Source organism: Oncorhynchus gorbuscha, linkage group LG05 (genome assembly GCF_021184085.1).
Source record: "Oncorhynchus gorbuscha isolate QuinsamMale2020 ecotype Even-year linkage group LG05, OgorEven_v1.0, whole genome shotgun sequence".
Classification (NCBI taxonomy): domain Eukaryota; kingdom Metazoa; phylum Chordata; class Actinopteri; order Salmoniformes; family Salmonidae; genus Oncorhynchus; species Oncorhynchus gorbuscha.
Window position 1 is genome coordinate 69,865,841 of NC_060177.1, and position 24,075 is coordinate 69,889,915.

The 24,075-nt window shown below is 42.7% G+C and overlaps 1 protein-coding gene across 3 annotated transcripts in view; it reads right to left on the reverse strand.

Annotated features, from left to right (window-relative positions):
• LOC124036424 (ceramide transfer protein-like) overlaps positions 1 to 24,075 on the reverse strand; it is a 42,502-nt gene that overhangs the window by 10,552 nt on the left and 7,875 nt on the right. For all 3 annotated transcript variants that reach the window (XM_046350999.1, XM_046351000.1, XM_046350998.1), the window contains 5 exons: positions 14,462 to 14,578; positions 11,748 to 11,855; positions 8,257 to 8,392; positions 7,897 to 7,983; positions 7,455 to 7,612 (listed from right to left, as the gene is read on the reverse strand). In XM_046350999.1, the coding sequence (XP_046206955.1) occupies positions 7,455 to 7,612; positions 7,897 to 7,983; positions 8,257 to 8,392; positions 11,748 to 11,855; positions 14,462 to 14,578 (606 nt within the window). The remainder of the gene's footprint in view (positions 1 to 7,454; positions 7,613 to 7,896; positions 7,984 to 8,256; positions 8,393 to 11,747; positions 11,856 to 14,461; positions 14,579 to 24,075) is intronic.

Sequence of the window (24,075 nt, forward strand, 5' to 3'; positions counted from 1 at the left end):
CAACATCGACTAGTCTCATATCCGCTGGTCCAATAATGTCCACTTGACTTTCATGAGCATATCATGTGGCTGCAGTAATCAGCCTGCCGCATCCCGTATCAGTCCTCACTCGCCTGTTTCCCTCTGTTCGCTCTTCCTGGACATCTATTCCTCCATTAGTTTAAACGTAATGTAGTCATGATGGAGAGTGGGGTTGCAGACCCTGATGAGTATTCTGTTAGATTTATACATTTGTTCTAAGGCACTCCATCGCAGTGCTTGAAACGTTACGACAGATCCTGGTTCGATCCCGGGCTGTGTCGCAGTTGGCCCGGGTGCAGTGCACGCTGACACGGTCGCCAGGTGTATGGTGTTTCCTCCAACACATTGGTGCGGCTGGCTTCTGGGTTAAGTTTACATACACTAAGTTGACTGAGCCATTAAACAGCTTGGTGCGGCTGGCTTCTGGGTTAAGTTTACATACACTAAGTTGACTGAGCCATTAAACAGCTTGGTGCGGCTGGCTTCTGGGTTAAGTTTACATACACTAAGTTGACTGAGCCATTAAACAGCTTGGTGCGGCTGGCTTCTGGGTTAAGTTTACATACACTAAGTTGACTGAGCCATTAAACAGCTTGGTGCGGCTGGCTTCTGGGTTAAGTTTACATACACTAAGTTGACTGAGCCATTAAACAGCTTGGTGCGGCTGGCTTCTGGGTTAAGTTTACATACACTAAGTTGACTGAGCCATTAAACAGCTTGGTGCGGCTGGCTTCTGGGTTAAGTTTACATACACTAAGTTGACTGAGCCATTAAACAGCTTGGTGCGGCTGGCTTCTGGGTTAAGTTTACATACACTAAGTTGACTGAGCCATTAAACAGCACTGCGGCTGGCTTCAGGGTTAAGTTTACATACACTAAGTTGACTGAGCCATTAAACAGCTTGGTGCGGCTGGCTTCGGGTTAAGTTTACATACACTAAGTTGACTGAGCCATTAAACAGCGCGGCTGGCTTCTGAGTTAAGTTTACATACTGAGGCTAAGTTGACTTCGAGCCATTAAACCGAGTCCGTTTACATGGTTCTGACCATTCGCCTCTCCCGAGTCCGTACGGCTCTCGACCTTCGCCTCTCCCGAGTCCGTACGGCTCTCGACCTTCGCCTCTCCCGAGTCCGTACGGCTCTCGACCTTCGCCTCTCCCGAGTCCGTACGGCTCTCGACCTTCGCCTCTCCCGAGTCCGTACGGCTCTCGACCTTCGCCTCTCCCGAGTCCGTACGGCTCTCGACCTTCGCCTCCCCCGAGTCCGTACGGCTCTCGACCTTCGCCTCCCCCGAGTCCGTACGGGAGTTGCAGCGAAGGGTAAATAGTAAAAAAAAAAAGTATTTAGTCAGCCACCAATTGTTCAAGTTCTCGCACTTAAAAAAAATGAGAGGCCAGTAATTTTAATCATAGGTACACTTCAACTATGACAGACAAAATTAGTAGAAAAAAAATCCAGAAAATCACATTGTAGGATTTTTTATTTATTTATTTGCAAATTATGGTGGAAAATAAGTATTTGGTCACCTACAAACAAGCAAGATTTCTGGCTATCACAGACTTGTAACTTCTTCTTTAAGATGCTCCTCTGTCCTCCACTCGTTACCTGTATTAATGGCACCTGTTTGAACTTGTTATCAGTATAAAAGACACCTGTTCACAACCTCAAACAGTCACACTCCAAACTCCACTATGGCCAAGACCAAAAAGCTGTCAAAGGACACCAGAAACAAAATTGTAGACCTGCACCAGGCTGGGAAGACTGAATCTGCAATAGGAAGCAGCTTGGTTTGAAGAAATCAACTGTGGGAGCAATTATTAGGAAATGGAAGACATACAAGACCACTGATAATCTCCCTCGATCTGGGGCTCCACACAAGATCTCACCCCGTGGGGTCAAAATGATCACAAGATCGGTGAGCAAAAATCCCAGAACCACACTGAGGGACCTAGTGAATGACCTGCAGAGAGCTGGGACCAAAGTAACAAAGCCTACCATCAGTAACACACTACACTGCCGGGGACTCCTGCAGTGCCAGATGTGTCCCCCTGCTTAAGCCAGTACATGTCCAGGCCCGTCTGAAGTTTGCTAGAGAGCACTTGGATGATCCAGAAGAAGATTGGGAGAATGTCATATGGTCAGATGAAACCAAAATATAACTTTTTGGTAAAAACTCAACTTGTCGTGTTTGGAGGACAAAGAATGCTGAGTTGCATCCAAAGAACACCATACCTACTGTGAAGCATGGGGGTGGAAACATCATGCTTTGGGACTGTTTTTTTGCAAAGGGACCAGGACGACTGATCCGTGTAATGGAAAGAATGAATGGGGCCATGTATCGTGAGATTTTGAGGGAAAACCTCCCACCAGCAAGGGCATTGAAGATGAAATGTGCCTGGGTCTTTCAGTGTGACAATGACCCCAAACACACCGCCCGGGCAATGAAGGAGTGGCTTCGTAAGAAGCATTTCAAAAGTCCTGGAGTGGCCTAGCCAGTCTCCAGATCTCAACCCCATAGAAAATCTTTGGAGGGAGTTGAAAGTCCGTGTTGCCCAGCAACAGCCCCAAAACATCACGGCTCTAGAGGAGATCTGCATGGAGGAATGCAAATACAAGCAACAATGTGTGAAAACCTTGTTTAGACTTTCATAAAACGTTTGAACTCTGTCATTGCCAACAAAGGGTACATAAAAGTATTGAGATAAACTTTTGTTGTTGACCAAATACTTATTTTCCACCATAATTTGCAAATAATTTCATAAAAAATCCTACAATGTGATTTCCTGGATTTTTCTTCTCATTTTGTCTGTCATAGTTGAAGTGTACCTATGATGAAAATTACAGGCCTCTCATCTTTTTAAGTGGGAGAACTTGCACAATTGGTGGCTGACTAAATGCTTTTTTGCCCCACTGTACATACATACAGTTGAAATCGGAAGTTTACATACACTTAGGTTGGAGTCATTAAAACTGGTTTTTCAACCATTCCACAAATGTATTGTTAACTAACTATAGTTCTGGCAAGTCGGTTAGGAAATCTACTTTGTGCATGACAAGTCATTTTTCCAACAATTGTTAACAGATAGATTATTTCACTTATAATTCACTGATCACAATTCCAGTGGGTCAGAAGTTTACATACACTAAGTTGACTGTGCCATTAAACAGCTTGGAAAATTCCAGAAAATTATGTCATGGCTTTAGAAGCTTCTGATTGGCTAATTGACAGCATTTGAGTCAGTTGGAGGTGTATCTGTGAATGCATTTCAAGGCCTACTTTCAAACTCAGTGCCTCTTGTGTTGACATCATGGGAAAATCAAAAGAAATCAGCCAAGAACCCAGAAAAACAATTGTAGACCTCCACAAGTCTGGTTCATCATTGGGAGCAATGTTGAAATGCCTGAAGTTACCACATCCATCTGTACAAACAATATGTATGCAAGTATAAAGCAAGTATAAACACCATGGGACCACGCAGCAATCATACTGCTCAGAAAGAAGACGCGTTCTGTCTCCTAGAGATGAGCATACCTTGGTGTGAAGGGTGCAAATCAATCCCAAAACAGCAGCAAAGGACCTTGTGAAGATGCTGAAGGAAACAGGTACAAAAGTATCTATATCCACAGTAAAACAAGTCGTATATCAACATAACCTGAAAGGCCGCTCTGCAAGGAAGAACACACTGCTCCAAATCCTCCATAAAAAAGACGGACCACGGTTTGCAACTGCACATGGGGATTCGATCGTACTTTTTGGACAAATGTCCTCTGATCTGATGAAACAAACATATAACTGTTTGGCCATAATGACCATCGTTATGTTTGGAGGAAAAAGGCAAGCCGATTCTATGCAGTATTCTACGCTAGGACACTCTGCTCAAAATAGTTTAAATTCCAGTCTCATGCTCCACCAGAGGTAATTAAACTGACTCAAGACAAATGAGGCTGGCCTTTGTCTGGCATCCTCTAAGACTTGTCTTCCAGTAGCAGGAGGGAGGTGCTTCCTTGCTCATGATGACCCACTTAGGTGCACTAAACCTGGCTGACTGGCTTGAGGGCTGTCACAAAGTACAAAGAGAACGAAGTGCCGCTTCGCACAATGAAATCCACAACAAACACTAAACGGAACAGTAGACACACCTACTTCAAAAAGACACAGAATTCCAATAACAACATGAAGCAGATTAAATGTCACACAGGATTAAAAACAAACTTTTACAAGATGGAAAAGGACACTACTGAACGGTGCTGCTGCCTACATCTCTACCACAGGTCCATTACAATTGTAATGACGAAGGATAGAAAGACAGATCACCTTTGGATCAGGATAATCTCCAACTCGAAACCAACTCAAATTCCAACTAACAGATCTGTCAAACTAGTGACTAAACCCTATTTTCAAAAAACTACAACAGTGGAAATTGATCCAAATACAAGTCCAAATATTGACTAGAAAAAAAGAGGGAGGGAGAACTAGGATACAACAGTCAGTTTTGGTTTCCATTAAGAGCGTATTCCAATCTGCTGTGGTGTGTTGGACGCAGCCATCGCTGAGACTAGGCCTATTAAAGAAAAAATCTAAGTGAGAAGTAGCCATTGGTCTGAAGCAGAAGGAAATTCACATGATCACCCCAATGCCAACTCCACACATGCTCTACTAAGGTTTTCCAGCACACAGCTTTTACCTACTACAGTAGCAACACTACATGGCCAAAAGTATGTTGACGCCCCTTCAAATGAGTGGATTCGGCTAATTCAGCAACACCTGTTGCTGACAGGTGTATAAAATTGAGTACACCGCCATGCAATCTCCATAGACAAACATAGGCAGTAGAATGGTCCGTTCAGAAGAGCTCAATGACTTTCAACATGGCACCATCACAGGATGCGACCTTTCCAACAAGTCAGTTTGTCAAATGTCTGCCCTGTTAGAGCTGCCCAGGTCAACTAAGTGCTGTTCTTGTAAAGTAGAAACATTTAGGAGCATCACCAGCTCAACCACAAAGTGGTAGGCCACACAAGCTCACAGAGCGAGAGCGCCCCGAGTAGCATGGCTGTGTGCTCGATTTTATACACCTGTCAGCAACGGGTGTGGCTGAAATAGCTGAATCCACCAATTTGAAGGTTATATGCAGTACCAGTCAAAAGTTGACACCTACTCATTCCAGGGTTTATTTAGACTATTTTATGCATTGTAAAATAATAGTGAAGACATAAAAACTAGGAAATAACACATATGGAATCATGTAGTAACCAAAAAAAAGTTACATGAAAATATATTTTATATCTGAGATTATTCAAAGTAGCCACCCTTTGCTTTGATGACAGCTTTGCTCACTCTTGGCACTCAACTAGCTTCATGAGGAATGCTTTTTCAACCGCCTTGAAGGAGTTAGACAGAAGACCTCAGCTAAACAAACATTTATTTTATCTGTCGCTCTGTGACTGCCGATAACTTCAGAACAAAGTTGACTACAGTACAAAGTTGCCAATGTCTTTGCAATTGTTATAAACAAGCAAAGGATAAAACGCTGCTTCAAATGAAAACAGATGACTGCATTGAAAGAAATACAGTAGGCTACATAGGCCTATATACTGTATTTCATTCATATTGAAATCAATTGAGTTCTATTTTCATAGTGTAGGCCTAACAATGTGTGCAATGTGACAAATGTTCAATTTAATGCATACCCTAAGCATTAGAATAAGCTTCCTCAATATTTGATCATTTCTTTCTAGGAGCTGAACCATTGTCAGTATCTAATGTTCAGGTAAGATTTGAATGGAGAGAGCTGAGCCAAGAGCAGTGCTGCTTTTCTTTCGATCCTATCAGCAGTATCTGTAGGAGAATTAGGTTAAGAAAGGGTTAGGGTTAACTAAAATGCTCTCCTAACCTGCTATGAAAAATATTTTAGGGAAATCAAGGTTGGTCTTGCTTCTCATGTGCCTGGTGTTAGCTAGCTCTGCAGCAACCGAGTTGTTGGTCCCAATTTTAGCATTGTCAGAAATGCTACAAAAAGATAGCACATCGTTGGTTCTTAAGGGACAGAAAATGAGCATGTGAGAGCGATAAACAAATTAAAACTGGTGCGCCTACAAACGTAGCCAATCTGCAATATTTTAAGTCCAATGCTCACTTTATGGACACTACAGTCTCGTTTTAAGCCGACTGATACAAATTAAGCTATGAAGGCGCAGAAAATACTCTTAAAGCTCAATTGCTAACAAGCCTGTTAAAAATTCTGGTATGTGGTTCTTGGTAACGGCCGGACGGTTCATAACGAGAGGCTATGAGTGTGGTGTACCTTCAACCAATACCGACACTATAATACGTACTGTAAAGAAGCGGCTGCAAGTCTGTAGTGGGATCCATCTCTGGCTTTCATATTTCAGTATGTCGGCCCTCTTGTGTAGCGAGGGCTTCCAGGAAGACAGAAGGTACCACGATGTCCGAGCAGTCATCCTACTACTTACTCCAGTTTGTGTGTTGGAGTGTGTGTCCTGTCCTGTGACGCTCTCTCCCTGATCAACATATGCTACATTCAAGATACACACACCCAGCCACGCTGGTAGTCGAAACCAACTGCAGGCTACTCCTACCTCCCTTTCTTGGGTTGGGCAACTTGCCTTGAAAAAAAATGGAAGAACTGGTTTTCAACAGCCGAGCAGAGTAAGGATGTGAAGCTTAGTCATGTGTCTGACGCAAGGAAGGTGAATTCCTACAGACTGCAGTATCTACAAAGGACATTCTCAATTTTAATCCACTCAAATCACCACTAAACCATTCAAACAATTAAACCATTCAAATGTGACTTTACGGAAATGCAGATGAAGTGTGGTTTATTTCACATGATGAAAACGAAAAGAGCCCTCTACCTTCAAAAGCAGGATCGTCTTGAAAGGTGTTTAACAAGTGCTGTCATTACAAAGTTCTTTCAGACAGAAAGTCAATCTAGCCATGTTTTAATAGTTCTAATAGAATGCAAACTCACTGTTATCTTCCCTGAATAGTTGAATGTTTCTAAATGATTTACATGCCTACTGCACAACTGTTGGACATACTACCTGAGGGAGATTCTTTCCAAACACATAACAGTCCGGCATAATGAAACTAAAAGCAGAGTGGGGCATTGAGGTGACCAGATGCACCAATCACCTTCACACACATTAGACTGGATCTGCCACCACAGGTTAGACAACGCCTCTGCTGAACCAGGAGTTGTGTACGGTCTCCTCTCACTGGCTTAAACCATAAACACACCAGTCCACTTCTATTTTACCAGCCATGTTCGATTAAAAATGATAACTCGTTCTCTTCTGCAACAACAACCTGACTGGGGAAGTGTCCCATGAGAGAGGTGAGGGGTCGAATGACCCTGTTGGTAGCTAAAGAAGACTTGTGATTAGCTGTTACAGCAGTGAGCTGTGCCATACCTTGTCAAGTCTCTTCTGCCAGCTGTCCTCTCTCTTCACCATGAGTTCGATGCAGTGGGAGAGGGTGGACAGGATCCCAGCTGTAGTGGCCTTAAACGTGATGGCCTCACCCTTAAAGTCGATCCCATTCATGCCCTTAGGATTAGCAGCGAGAAACACTGGGAGAGAGAGATGACATGACACAGTTTGATGACATGGTTCCAATGTCACATGCCACCATTCTACACATAACTGGACTTTAGGGGTGATGAAACTAAGATTTGTTTTCTGATCTGCTTCCGCAACACACATTTGGGAGTAACGCAGCGTTATCTACAGTGCAGCGCCCCTAGAGCTATTTTAGGGGTCAAGTGCCTTGCTCAAGGACACAAACACTCGTATTGCTACAAGTAGTAGCAACTTTAGTAATAGTATAAGTGTGAATTTACACACTGATCCTCACACTTCTCTTTGCTGCCGTTGTTGTTGTAAAGGCAGTCTCCATCGGGCCGTGTGCTCGAGGGAAAGTCGTCTTCATCCTCCTCCACCACTGGAAAGGAGACAAGACTCCATTGATCTACCAGGGTTGCCATTCCATGTTCTGTGGCAAGTGTGGTTATTACAATTTACATGGCCAGTTCAATATGGAACTGTAAAACCCACAGAAAGCCCCTTCCAGGTATTCTTCAGTACCTCTGACTGTCCCTCTCCCTCCATGTTAGCTTATTTGTTTATTTTGATCCCCATTAGCTTTTGCAGAAGCTACTCTTCCTGGGGTCCACAGTCCCTCTCCCTCCATGTTAACCAGCTACATTAGGTCTACCTCTGTCTCTCTGGAACTCGTCCTTGGAGACGCCGTCTGCGCAGCTATCAAAGTACTTCTGCAGCGTGTCCACCTGTCTGCAGAGGATATCTCTGAACGTCTCCATCTCAGCCAGCTTCTCCGGCAGGCTGTGGCCCTTCAGGTCCAACAACACAAACACACAGGTTCACTGTTAGATCTTAACATAATGAAACAATCATGCATTGGGAATCAAAGGGACGTCTGCACCAAGTTAAGGTTTGTCCCTTGGTAATGAATGAATTAAACAAAATGCCTAGCTACACCTTTCCATGGGCTGTATTGTCCAGAAGCGATTCCTGCGTATGCAAAATAACTATTTAAATGGGCGGTGTATACCAAGAAAGCAGACTTCTGGCACGTTGGCGAAATTAAGCGGTTCCATGAAATTGACAAGCTTTTTGGGGAGACTCAACATATTAGCAAAAGTTGTGAGTTTGTAAGTCTTATGTCAAAGTATGTAGAGCCATTTTGAAGGAAAGGCTGTACACAAAAACGACAATACTGAAAAGACTGTCCTCTCTAAAGTAATCATGGGAATGACAAACGAGGGCTATGTATGTTACAGAATCTGAAATAAACATTCCAATCTTAAAGATCAAAATCTATCATAACAAATTTGTCGTCATTTGGAATGTTTTTAAAAAGGTCAGTGGAAAGCATATTGCATAATTACAGGTAGCCTGAATAGTATGCAAGGCCAATTAGTACTCTAACATTCTATTTATTGCATATACAGTGCTGTCTGGAAAGTATTCAGACCCCTTGACTTTTGACACATTTTGTTACGTTACAGCCTTATTCTAAAATTGATTAAATAGTCCCCCCCACTCAATCTATACAAAATATCCCATAATGACAAATCAAAAATTGGTTTAGATATTTTTGCAAATATCAAATTTACATAAGTATTCAAACCATTTTCTCAGGACTTTGTTGAAGCACCTTTGGCAGCTATTCCAACCTCGGGTCTTCTTGGGTATGATACTACAAGCTTTGCACGCCTGTATTTGGGAGTTTCTCCCATTCTATGCAGATCCTCTCAAGCTCTGTCAGGTTGGATGGGGAGCGACGCTGCACAGCTATTTTTTAGGTCTCTCCAGAGATGTTCGATCAGGTTCAAGTCCGGGCTCTGGCTGGGCCACTCAAGGACATTCAGAGACTTGTGCCGAAGCCAATCCTGCAATGTTTTGGCTGTGTGCTTAGGGTTGTGGTCCTGTTGGAAGGTGAACCTTTGCCCCAGTCGGAGCTCCTGAGCGCTCTGTAGCAGGTTCTCATCAAGGATCTCTGTAATTTGATCCGTTCATCTTTCCCTCGATCCTGACTAGTCTCCCAGTCCCTGAAAAACATCCTCACAGCATGATTCTCCTACCACCATGCGTCACCATAGGGATAGTGCCAGGTTCCCTCCAGATGTAATGCTTGGCATTCAGGCTAAATAGTTCAATCTTAGTTTCATCAGAACAGAGAATCTCATTATCAAAAGTTACCTAAGGACACTTCGACAAACTCCAAGCAGGCTGTCATGTGCCTTTTACTGAGGAGTGGCTTCTGTCTGGTTGTCCGTCTGGAACGTTCTCCCATCTCCACAGAGGAAGTCTGAAGCTCTGTCAGAGAGACCATCGGGTGGGTTCTTGGTCTCCTCCCTGACCACGGCCCTTCTCCCCCACTTCATCAGTTTGTCTGGGCGAACAGCTCTAGGAAGAGTCTCGGTGGTTCCAAATTTCTTCCATTTAAGAATAATGGAGGCCACTGTATTTGGGTACCCTGTATTTTGGTACCCTTCCCCAGATCTGTGCCTCGACACAATCCTGTCTCGAAGCTCTACGAACAATTCCTTCGACCTCATGGCTTGGTTTTTGTGCTGACATGTCAACTGTGGGACATTATATAGAAATGTGTGTGCCTTTCCAAATCATGTCCAATCAATTTAATTTACCACAGGTGGACTCCAAGTTGTAGAAACAGCTCAAGGATGATCAATGGAAACAGGATGCACCTGGGTCTGAATACGTATGTAAATGAGTACCTGTTTTTTTATTTTACATTTGATAAAAAACAGTTTTTCGCTCTGTCATTGTGGGGTATTTTGGGTAGATTGGTCAGTCCCTCCAGGATTCCGCGATCGCAAAATCAACCAATCAGCACATATTAGACGAGAGCTCGCAATTTTGACCAATTCCCGCACTTTTACCGTGGAAATGGCCCAATCAAAAAATCTCTCATTTGCCATGAAAATAACAGTTAACTAGAGAAAGTCAACAATCAACAGTCACTTCGAATCAACAAAGCATAAGAGAATGCCAGAACAGTTCCCACAGCAGCGGCAGATCACCATGATTGAATTGCAAAATGTATCGCAGAATTTCAGAATAGCTGCAGCAAAATCAAGCATTTTTGGCTGCAGAAATCACTTTATTTCCCCCGCGAAATCCTGGAGGGACTGATTAGGGAGAAAATCAATTGAATCCATTTTACAATAAGGCTGTAACGTAACAAAATGTGGAAAATGTCAAGGGATCTGAATATTTTCAGAATGCACTGTACATGTGCCTATACTGTCAATCCACTTTTCTGGACACTGGATTAAGTTGGTGTATTTTTGGGTGCTTTCATTTGAAAAGGACACTCCAGGACTGTTCAGATTGTTGATAAGCACTCTTCTCATCTTTCTATCCTTTAAGACATTAATGCCATGTATGAGAAATGCATTCCAGCTCATATTTTTCAAGATAATATTAGCTAGACAGAACATATCATTTTCAAGATATTAATAATTGATTCCTTAAAAGTTTGAAGATTACATCTCAAAACAATCACACAAAATGTGGTGAATGCACAAGCTAAGACATGATACATCAATATCCATCACATCCACAACCGTCTGCTAAATGATTAAAATAGATATTACGGATATCATAACACTGAAAAAGGATAGAGGCAATGAAGAGTTATAAAGCATTTATAGACCATATAAAACCTTGATAAAAGTTAGCTTTACAGGCTGTGACCGATGTTATGTGCATGTTTTAGAAAAACTTTTCCTAAAAAATATTCTGGATGTGACATAGGGGTGTTGGCTGGGACAGGCGATCTTTACAAGACTGTAGAACACGCAAACAAAACTCACAACACTTCAATTTGGTCTATACTGCTTCATTTACATCACATCTTCATAACCAACACTGGGGGACAGCTGTGAGTGGAGAAACAAGTACAGTGAGCTCTTTCAAAAAGCCATGAAATATGATTGACGGAAAAGCCTTCCGAGACTTGGCTTGCTACTCTTAAATGAACATAATTCATACAATTTCCGACTTAAACTTTTCAAATAAAGCCTGAACTCCAAACATGTAGACCTTAAGGATAATTATAAATGTGGATTCATTTGGAAATGACTAACTATTTAGGCATGCGCAGGTTGACTTTCCCATGAATTTCCCTGGAAATGGGTTAGTGATGTGGTGGTTTACCTTGAAGGAGGAAGTGGAGGTGGCAGAGAAGCCGCTGGCAGCAGAGGTGAGAGACAGCATGGAGCCATGACGCCTCAGACTGGACTCTGAACCAGACCCCGACTCCGCCTGGAGGGGTGGGGGGAGAATACATTAGACCAGTGTTCTCAACTCCGGTCTTCACGCACCCCCAACAGTACAGATTTTTGTTGTGGCCCCAGAAAACACACCCGATTCTACTTTTGAACTAATCTTCAAGCCTGTGACAAGTTGAATTAGATGCGTTTGTTCCTGGGCGACAACAAAAAGTGTGTGCTGTTGGGTGTACTTGACGACTGAAGTTGGGGAACACGTGTTCAACCAGTCTCCAGAGTAAGAAATACATTATTCTCCCAGCCAGTGAAATACAGAATCAAACCCTGAGAAACAGGTCTACTCCAGGAAAGCACAAGGATTTCCTTTAGTCCAATGGGATCTATTGAAGGGGGAACAGGACACTGACTACGCTAGCTTGTGACCCAATAGGTTTGGAGGCCTATAGGAGGCTTGGTACAGTGCATTGTATGCTTGAGTATGGAGATGTCAACATTTGTCCTATCATGATCATATACTCAGAAAATATTGTGATATAGGATGGTATCCCCTATTGGCCAACCACTTTTTGCAAAAAAATACAATAAAACCCCAGCTATAACCACCGTTAGGCTATAATCACAATCAAAGTTAATGTTGCTGAAAGCCTGGACAGAGGCTATGTAGAGGAAAATATTTTCTAATATTCCTGTCTGGTGAAGACAGCTTCAGTATGTAACAGGCTTGTGTGTGTGTGTGTGTGTGTGTGTGTGTGTGTGTGTGTGTGTGTGTGTGTGTGTGTGTGTGTGTGTGTGTGTGTGTGTGTGTGTGTGTGTGTGTGTGTGTGTGTGTGTGTGTGTGTGTGTGTGTGTGTGTGTGTGTGTGTGTGTGTGTGTGTGTGTGTGTGTGTGTGTGTGTGTGTGTGCCCACAGGATGCAAGGGAAAGGGACCAGAGGCGTGGCTCTCGTGCTTCAGCCAGTCTAATCTGACCTTGCATTAGCTCTCAATTCACTTGCTACACATGTTGCTTCTTGTGGACTGCAGTGTCGCTCTGTCAGCTCTGATTGGCAGACAAAAACAACAAGCTACACGTGAATGCTATACACAGACGTAGACAGAGAGAAAGTATATTTCCTGACAGGACATTGAGCTGCTTTGGTGGAATTGTCCGCTGTGTCTAGTCTACATTCTCCCCTTGCTTTCTTATTTGAAATGGCCTACAGCAAATACATATAGGCAAAGAAGTCAGATTGTCATAAACAGTAACTAGTAATGCTGCATAGTGCCATAAATACACTGAGTATACAAAGTGAAAGCTATGATGCTTTTTTGAGGTCACTTAAATCCACTTCAAATCAGTGTAGATGTGTGCCATTCAGAGGGTGAATGACCAAGACAAAATATTTAAGTGCCTTTGAACAGGGTATGGTAGTAGGTGCCAGGCGGACCGGTTTGTGTCAAGAACTGCAACGCTGCTGGGGTTTTCCACGCTCAACAGTTTCCCGTGTGTATCAAGAATGGTCCACCAACTAAAGGACATCCAGCCAACTTAACACAACTGTGGGAAGCATCTGTGTCAACATGGGCCAGCATCCCTGTGGAACGCTTCACACCTTGTAGAGTCAATGCCAGACAAATTGAGGCTGTTCTGAGGGCAGTTCCTAATGTTTGGTATACTCAGTGCATAACTCACCTTTCTGGTAAAAATAGTTATTTATTGCTAAGACATACTCACGTTTGACGACAAGCTCAAGTACTTATTAGTACCCTACCTCGTCTAAGAGTATCTTAAAATGAGACAACTCAGTCTTATCTCCCCCCCAGAAAACGTGCACTCATCTTTTCCCACTAGCACGGACTTTGCTGATAACCTCTGAGGGGAAAATGACTTACAACTGTGATGTGGTTGTTTCAGCTAGCTATCTTTAGATGAATGGAAGTTGCTCAGGATAAGAGTGTCTGCTAAACAGCTCAAATCTAGTACAAATATGATGGAGTTCCTATTCAAGAAAAGTGGGTGAATAGGGCATGAAGTATGCTAAGTTTAAATATCTACATATAGTAATGATCAGTTTAGGGACTCAGTCATTACATTTCACCTGCCTTATAACTGTAAAATAAATATGATCATATTTAGCGACAGTGAAAATTGGCACTGTTTTATAGAACTGACGACAATGAATGTACTGCCTCTGAGCAACACACACCATTCAACAACCCGCCGACCACTGGGCTTCCTCTCACTCCCATATCCTCATTGTTCTATCTGTGGCATCATCCTGGCCCTAACACAACACACAGAGTTTTTCCTGTTCGTCCCACATTCAACTGTCACAAACCAGTTGACCAGTTCCACTCAGGAGCAGTCATGTTGCAACATGTCAATTCCTGGGAATGGTAGCATACTGTAAATGTGGGATCTCAAATCACGATGCTTCCGGTTGCCACCATCTCTCACTTGTTTGTATTTCTTGGCCCGGGACTTGAACTAGAAACCTTCTGGCTACCTCTCTAACCTCTAGTCTTGGCTACCTCTACCCACTAGGCTGGTGCACTTATGTGTAAATCTTAAAGTATTGGAGAATAAACATAAATTGCACATGTCAAGGGGAAGATCTCTGGTACTTCTGTGTACAAGAGAGAAAGAGATCCTTCATTCTTACCTTGTGTAGTTCGATGGAGTCAATCCATTGGAGCCGGTGCTCTGGGTCCTCTGCCCGTAGGTACCACACACTGTCGTTCACACTGATGTCAATACGACACTCGTCAAACTCGTGGGGCTGCAGGGAGAGACAGAGTGAGTGGAGACACGAGTGACTAGGCCTATACAGGAGACGTCAAACCCTACAGCAGAAAGTACTTTGGGAAAAGCAGTGCGTCTACCGCTTTAAAAACAAATATGAGTGGTCAATAGATCCCTCTTTCAGAATCAACTCAACAAGGCTTATTCCAATGAGGGGCTTATTCCAATCAACATGTTGGTTGTAGGAGGAATGTGGTTCTGACTAGAGGTGCAAAGGGTATACAAATTGAAACTTTTGAAGTTTACCAGAAAACTACCAGAATTTTATCATATGACATCTAGTGGCCTTTTAGGGAAATTCAGATTATTATCACAGGAGTATCTCTGGCCCTCTAAAACATTATCTTAATATAAACCAATTTAGTGAATACTGTAAGAATATTCTATAGATAAATACACAACGCAGAGGACGAGAGGTCAATAGAGTACTAACAATCAATGGAAATAGTAGTTTTTCTGTAATAGGGGATTAATGTGCAATGGGTATGGGAGGAATTTGTTGATACAGTGAGCCTGAAATAGGATACTTGTTATTTGGCCCAGTTTTATTGCAAGGAATTCTAATTGGCTAGGGCTGGGTTATAAAACGACATGCTGTCCCTTTGTTCTGTGGAGAACTGGGAGAGAACCACAGAAGAGCATCACTGAGGACAGGGGAGAATGATCAACTACCTCTCAGCATAATATCTATGATTTATCCTCTTTGAATAAACATATTTCCTCCCCTTGATTTGCTTTGGGGTCTGTGCTATTAAAGAATAACAACTGTTATTGTTTGGTGCCATGACGAATTGGTCTGAACAACAAGAAAACTTAACTGTGTATTGATCCAGAGGAGAGTCTACTCTTAATCTCCTGATTGATGGCCATCAGTGCTGAGTGAGTCTAGACCAATATAATTTTAAAATAACCAAATCAGGTTAAAATTAGTGCATGCAATGAGTGAAACATATCTGTGATGTATAAGGGTTCAAGTCCTTTGTTCTATTACAGAGTTTTGTCTTGCTCGGTTAGGGGTTAGAGTCCCTTCTTTTGTGAAACCTTCTTGTTGCATAGAAGCGAGTTGCTAGTTGAGTAGCAATTTTTACACGTGTTGTTAACGTAAGTCTTCAACACAGGGATACAAACCGGTGAGGGCCCAAAAATATGACTTTTTTTCTCTTTTCACTGAAACATGTAAAAAAATACAGTAATATTGCATTTAGCCATCACAGCCTTTATAATACAACACTTGTGACCATACTCATCTAAATATTGCAATTGGGGGAAAAAAACATCTTAAAGTAAAATATGAACGAAACAAACAGGCATTCTATTTTTGCTCTATGATAGTTGCCACTATAGTAGACATTGATCAAGTGCACAAGGTTGTGTACAAAATTAACATTCACTAAGTAAAAAAATGTAATAATCCCCCTCACTCACACACAAGTTACTGTCAAATTCAACACAACGAAAGCAATATCTTTGGGCTACACTGCACGTTATTACATTGTTCACTTTCTACCTGTGGACATCTGTTCTACAATGTGCCAGCAGAGCATGAAACCCTTTTTTGGCATAAATGATCACTTTCAGGCAGAGAGTACACCTGGCATACCCATTTTATCCACTGTATTGAAAGAGGGAAAGTGTGTGGCATTTCTTTCACCTCTATTGGCCTCCAGCATAAGCCAGGCCCAGCTCCAGCTACACTTGATCCATGAATCCACTTGTTTTTACCTAATTCTCTCATTCTGAAAATTAACCACATACTGTAGAGGGAAAACTTCAGTTCACAGATAGTTATTTCGTTAACATTTCACAGATTGCCAGGGTTCAGTGTGCAACTAACACGTTATAATTTGAGGAATGGCAAGGAGACTGATACCAGTTAACTGGCAAACTGCCTTTGCAACTTTCCAGCTCGCGCGCTGATTCTGTAACTAGCAAGTTGGTTGTGTCTTCTCTCTTCAGTCACGTGCTGCATTCTTTTATGTGAACGATTGGCTGAGCCCTGGATACAGCCAGTATTGCTCCTAACGCGCATCACTCACCTTCCCTCATTGGCGCTACACAATTCACATAGGTCACATATTTTGGATTCAAAATGGCAAATTTATCTGAAAGGTGACTAGTTTGCATCCCTGTCAACAAGCTTTTTTTTAAGTGAACATACGTTTTATGGGTAGCCAGGCCCTAGAGAGACAATGTGTTCTAGAAATGGTTTGAGTCCTCAAAAGGGGGATATTTTGGGGTTAAATAAATATGTAAACAGAGAGAGAGATAAATTATACAACTTTGAAGTTAAATGTAGCGCCATTGTTAAGTGAGAAAACCACTCTGGAAAAGGGTGGAACAGCTCCTTCGGATGAGGTGACAACAAAATCACACAAAAATGATCAATGGAAATCAAATATATCAACCCATGGAGGTCTGGATTTGGAGTCACACTCAAAATTAAAGTGGAAAACCACACTACAGGCTGATCCAACTTTGATGTAATGTCCTTAAAACAAGTCAAAATGAGGCTCATTAGTGTGTGTGGCCTCCACGTGCCTGTATGACCTCACTACAACGCCTGGGCATGCTCCTGATGAGGTGGCGGATGGTCTCCTGAAGGATCTCCTCCCAGACCTGGACAAAAGCATCCGCCAACTCCTGGACAGTCTGTGGTGCAACGTGGCATTGGTGGATGGAGCGAGACATGATGTCCCAGATATGCTCAATTGGATTCAGGTCTGGGGAACGGGCGGGCCAGTCCATAGCATCAATGCCTTCCTCTTGCAGGAACTGCTGACACACTCCGGCAACATGGTCTTGCATTAGGAGGAACCCAGGGCCAACAACACCAGCATATGGTCTCACAAGGGGTCTGAGGATCTCATCTCGGTACCTAATGGCAGTCAGGCTACTTCTGGCGAGCACATGGAGGGCTGTGCAGCCCCTCAAAGAAATGCCACCCCACACCATGACTGACCCACCGCCAAACCGGTCATGCTGGAGGGTGTTGCAGGCAGCAGAACGTTCTCCACGGCGTCTCCAGACCGTCACGTCTGTCACGTGCTCAGTGTGAACCTGCTTTCATCTGTGAAGAGCACAGGGCGCCAGTGGTGAATTTGCCAATCTTGGTGTTCTCTGGCAAATGCCAAACGTCCTGCACGGTGTTGGGCTGTAAGCACAACCCCCACCTGTGGACGTCGGGCCCTAATACCACCCTCATGGAGTCTGTTTCTGACCGTTTGAGCAGACACATGCACATTTGTGGCCTGCTGGAGATCATTTTGCAGGGCTCTGGCAGTGCTCCTCCTGCTCCTCCTTGCACAAAGGCAGAGGTAGCGGTCCTGCTGCTGGGTTGTTGCCCTCCTACGGCCTCCTCCACGTCTCCTGAAGTACTGGCCTGTATCCTGGTAGCGCCTCCATGCTCTGGACACTACGCTGACAGACACAGCAAACCTTCTTGCCACAGCTCGCATTGATGTGCCATCCTGGATGAGCTGCACTACCTGAGCCACTTGTGTGGGTTGTAGACTCCGTCTCATACTACCACTAGAGTGAAAGCACCGGCAGCATTCAAAAGTGACCAAAACATCAGCCAGGAAGCATAGGAACTGAGAAGTGGTCTGTTGTCCCCACCTGCAGAACCACTCCTTTATTGGGGGTGTCTTGCTAAATGCCTATAATTTCCACCTGTCTATTCCATTTGCAGAACAGAATGTGAAATTTACTGTCAATCAGTGTTGCTTCCTAAGTGGACAGTTTGATTTCACAGAAGTGCCATTGACTTGGAGTTACATTGTGTTGTTTAAGTGTTCCCGTTATTTTTTTGAGCAGGGTAGTTGGAAGAATGGTAAAAAATGTTGAAACTAGAGGTTGACTGATTGATTTTTCAACGCAGATACCGATTATTGGAGGACCAAAAAAGCCGATACCGATTAATCAGACGATTTACAAAAAAAATGTCTTTGTAATAATGACAATGACAACACTACTGAATGAACACGTATTTTAACTTATTATAATACATCAATAAAATCAATTTAGCCTCAAGTAAATAATGCAAAAACAAAGTGTTGGAGAAGAAAGTAAAAGTGCAATATGTGCTATGTAAGAAACCTAACATTTCAGTTCCTTGCTCAGAACATGAGAACATATGAAAGCTGGTTGTTCTTTAACATGCGTCTTCAATATTCCCAGGTAAGAAGTTTTAGGATGTAGTTATTATACGACTATTTCCCTCTATACCATTTGTATTTCATTAACCGTTGACTATTGGATGTTCTTATAGGCACTTTAGTATTGCCAGTGTAACAGTATAGCTTCCGTCCCTCTCCTCGCTCCTCCCTGGGCTCGAACCAGCAACACAACGACTACAGCCACCATCAAAGCAGCGTTACCCATGCAGAGCAAGAGGAACAACTACTAGAAGGCTCAGAGTGAGTGACGTTTGAAACACTATTAACGCGCGCTAACTAGCTAGCCATTTCACTTCGGTTACACCAGACTCATCTCGTGAGTTGATAGGCTTGACGCACAACAAAGAGCTGCTGGCAAAATGAATGAATGTTTACACGCCTGCTTCTGCCTACCACCGCTCAGTCAGATACTTAGATACTTGTATGCTCAGTCAGATTATATGCAACACAGGACACGCTAGATAATATCTAGTAATATCAACCATGTGTAGTCAACTAGTGATTATGATTGATTGTTTTTTATAAGATAAGTTTAATGCTAGCTAGCAACTTACCTTGGCTTACTGCATTCGCGTAACAGGCAGTCACCTTGTGGAGTGCAACGAGAGAGAGGCAGGTCGTTATTGCGTCGGACTAGTTAACTGTAAGGTTGCAAGATTAGATTCCCCCGAGCTGACAAGGTGAAAATCTGTCGTTCTGCCCCTGTACAAGGCAGTTAACCCACCGTTCCTAGGCCGTCATTGAAAATAAGAATGTGTTATTAACCAACTTGCCTAGTTAAATAAAATTAAAATAATAATTCAAATTGGCGCCCAAAAACACAGATTTCCGATTGTTATGATAACTTGAAATCGGCCCTAATTAAATCGGCCATTCCGATTAAATCGGTCGACCTCTAGTTGAAATATCCACAAGATGTAGGTATGAAAACTTGGGACCATTTGAAGCATTAAGAAACTCTACAGTCTATATCCTTATGATGGGTTACAGTTATTAGCCTTTGTTTTGAATAACCATGAACATGGTGTACTTGAATAAAAGGTTTAAAAGAGCTGTGGGTGGTGAAGAGCAAGATGTGGCTGATGGATGGAGAACCATACATGTTTTCCTTAACCAGCAAATTGGGGAGAGAACCAAATGTGTTCAAAAACCAAAATAACCTTTTGTTGAATTTGAAGAAAGGTTTAGAGAAGTGGTGGTTAGACACAGTGGGTTACCCGATACGGAAGATGAAGATGCCCCATTTTTGGAGGAATTGAGTGTAATCACTCATCAGCTGATCCAGACATTATTTGCGAAAAACATTTGTTGTTTCCACAACTAATGACTGGGAGAGACAAAACTATGGCGACATTAGACAGACGGTCACGACTGGACAGAGACATCAATCAGCATAATAAACTGTCTTATCAGAGTTGTGCAGGTTCCGAGTGAAACCAACAACAATATCCGTTCAGCAGAAGAGAAACCTGGTGTGTCATTATTGTGGGATTTCTGGTCACTGGCAAAAATAATAGGATAAGCAGGATCCGTCTACGTGAAAATGGACTCAAGACAACAGCCCCAACGCTGATGCAGACATTTAAGAAGCCCTCTCCGGCTCAGCAGCAGAGTTTTCTGGATGATGTGGAGGTAAACTAACAGACCCCCTATTACTTCCAATGTCAGCTGGTGTACATATGAAATCAAATGGAATATATGTGAACATGATGGTTAACAACTTTGCAATACATTTTCTTTAGTAGATACAGGTGCTGAAGTCACTGTATTGCCCATATCTTATGCAAAACATACAGTGGGGCAAAAAAGTATTTAGTCAGCCACCAATTGTGCAAGTTCTCCCACTTAAAAAGATGAGGCCTGTAATTTATCATAGGTACACTTCAACTATGAGACAAAATGAGAAAAAAACTCCAGAAAAATCACATTGTAGGATTTTTAATGCATTTATTTGTAAATTATGGTGGAAAATAAGTATTTGGTCAATAACAAAAGTTTCTCAATACTTTGTTATATACCCTTTGTTGGCGATGATAGAGGTCAAACGTTTTCTGTAAGTTTTCACAAGGTTTTCACACACTGTTGATGGTATTTTGGCCCATTCCTCCATGCAGATATCCTCTAGAGCAGTGATGTTTTGGGGCTGTTGCTGGGCAACACAGACTTTCAACTCTCTCCAAAGATTTTCTATGGGGTTGAGATCTGGAGACTGGCTAGGCCACTCCGGGACCTTGAAATGCTTCTTACGAAGACACTTCGTTGCCCGGGCGGTGTGTTTGGGATCATTGTCATGCTGAAAGACCCAGGCACATTTCATCTTCAATGCCCTTGCTGGTGGGAGGTTTTCCCTCAAAATCTCACGATACATGGCCCCATTCATTCTTTCCTTTACACGGATCAGTCGTCCTGGTCCCTTTGCAGAAAAACAGCCCCAAAGCATGATGTTTCCACCCCCATGCTTCACAGTAGGTATGGTGTTCTTTGGATGCAACTCAGCATTCTTTGTCCTCCAAACACGACGAGTTGAGTTTACCAAAAAGTTATATTTTGGTTTCATCTGACATTCTCCCAATCTTCTTCTGGATCATCCAAATGCGCTCTAGCGAACTTCAGACGGGCCTGGACATGTACTGGCTTAAGCAGGGGGACACGTCTGGCACTGCAGGATTTGAGTCCCTGGCGGCGTAGTGTGTTACGGATGGTAGGCTTTGTTACTTTGGTCCCTGCTCTCTGCAGGTCATTCACTAGGTCCCCCTGTGTGGTTCTGGGATTTTTGCTCACTGTTCTTGTGATCATTTTGACCCCACGGGTTGAGATCTTGCGTGGAGCCCCAGATCGAGGGAGATTATCAGTGGTCTTGTATGTCTTCCATTTCCTAATAATTGCTCCCACAGTTGATTTCTTCAAACCAAGCTGCTTACCTATTGCAGATTCAGTCTTCCCAGCCTGGTGCAGGTCTACAATTTTGTTTATGGTGTCCTTTGACAGCTCTTTGGTCTTGGCCATAGTGGAGTTTGGAGTGTGACTGTTTGAGGTTATGGACAGGTGTCTTTTATACTGATAACAAGTTCAAAACAGGTGCCATTACAGGTAACGAGTGGAGGACAGAGGAGCCTCTTGAAGAAGTTACAGGTCTGTGAGAGCCAGAAATCTTGCTTCTTTGTAGGTGACCAAATACTTATTTTCCACCATAATTTGCAAATAAATTCATTAAAAATCCTAGAGAGATGTGAAACAAACCGTTATCAATTTCTCTTGGTCCAATGAAGATTGATGCAGGAGTGTAGATAGGCTCATTTGAACAACCTATTTTAGGTCTTGATGTTTTATGCAACTTGACTCTACATTGAACATTTCTGAAGGGAAGGTGACATGGCAAATTAGACAACTGCAGGGCTCTACAGTTCAGAACCATCCTATTTGGACTACAAAAACAAAATGAGTGTGGAACTTTCAATAAGGAACCAGTGTGCTTGACAGGTGTTGTACCACCTTGCACAAAACAATATCCCATTAGCAAGGAAGCTATGGACACTACTAAAGTAGTGATTAAAGATCTATGGAACATGGGTATAGTTGAAAAGACACCATGCAATCCAGCTACTCTCATGTATCCTCCAGATACCACATTACTTGAACACGACTGTTGTGAATTGGTTTTGGATCTGCTCTCTGATAAGTTTATAGAGTGGGGGGGGGGGGCTGGGCAGTTACTACAGTGGACAATGTGATAGTGACAGGCATGTTACCTGCAGGAACATCAGCACAGGTCGCGTAATTGGTGGCTTTGACAGAAGCATGTAAACAAGCTGAAGGAAGAACAGTTAATATCTACAAAGACTCAAGGTATGCTTTTGGTGTTACCCATTATTTTGGAAAAATATGGAAAAAAAGAGAATTCATGACATCACTGGGAGCTCCTGTGAAGAATGGACCAGAGGTGATGGCTCGACTGAATGCTCTCCAGTTACAACTTTGAAAATGAAAGCACATGGTTGAATCTTTACAGACAAAAGTAATGATTTGGCTGACATTGCTGCTAAGGCGGCTGCCAAGAGAAAACCTGTCAGCTAAACTGATTAGGAGATACACCTTGGATACATTGCAACACATTAGAGATATGCAAACAATGAAGTGTGGGAATGGATGGCTGCTGGATGCAAACGATCAAGGTGTGTGGAAATACAACCTGAGATGTGTAGCGCCAAATGCACTCTTACCCTACTTGGTGACATAGATCCACTCTTTGGGACACATTGGTGTGGACTAGATAGTTTATCATTTTGTCTGCAAATGCTGGAATCCTATTGGCTACACCAATAACCTGGGTTTGGAATCTGTTCCTTAAAGACAGCAAGGCCTTTTTTCCACATTTTCTCAGCTGATGTTGCCCTAGTTTAATAAACTTTATAGGGCCCTATAAAAATGTATTTTCTCAAAATTCAGTTTCTCCATTCAGTTGTTTTCTCAAGTTTCAGCTTTTTCCCCTGATTTTCATGTTTTCGCTCTCAAAAAAAATCACACATTTTTAATTTAAAAACAACAATTTTGAGACCACTTTTGAGATCTGAGGAAAACTTAAGAAATTTTTATTTTTGGGTGTAGATAACATTTCATTCAAGTGCGCACCAGCAAGACACTTACTTGGCTAGCAGTGTTTCTGTAGCACACGTGATTGCTGAGTTTGCTAAACAAATCACTACTGGATTGATGCAAATAATCATGATCTCATTCTGCCAGGTAGGCATAGACTACTTTGTAGTAAACATTTAATTGAGAATATTTTTATGAAACCCTTTCCAACTACATGTAATGCCTGCAAAATGTCATAAAGCTAAAACAATCCCCATGTGTTCCATTTCATAAGTTAGTTTCAACTTCTGATGTAGTGATGAGGGAGGGCTGCTGGTTTCTCTTTAACCTCCTCCTGTACCAATCAGTACTGGGTAGAAGTTGTCATTGTAACCAGATTACCCCTCCCCGAAACACTATCCATTGTAAAGAAAAACAAATCTGACCTTAGATCAGTTTCTAAGGGTAACAACACCCTACTCGTATCAAGCATGTCCTTAAGAACCTCTGCTGTCTGTGTGAATCAGAGGAACCATTAAGTCCACTGGCACAAGGCTCTATCAGACACAGACCATAAAGCTTGGCTTTATCTTCGCTCCTTCTCCAGGAGCACAGTGTGCTGCAATCTATCCCTATCTGTGTGTGTGGAGAGATCTGATTGAGAACACTGTAGCTGCCAATGCTGCAGTTGCTTCGCTTGTATCCTTGGGATGTTGCAGTTGGTTCA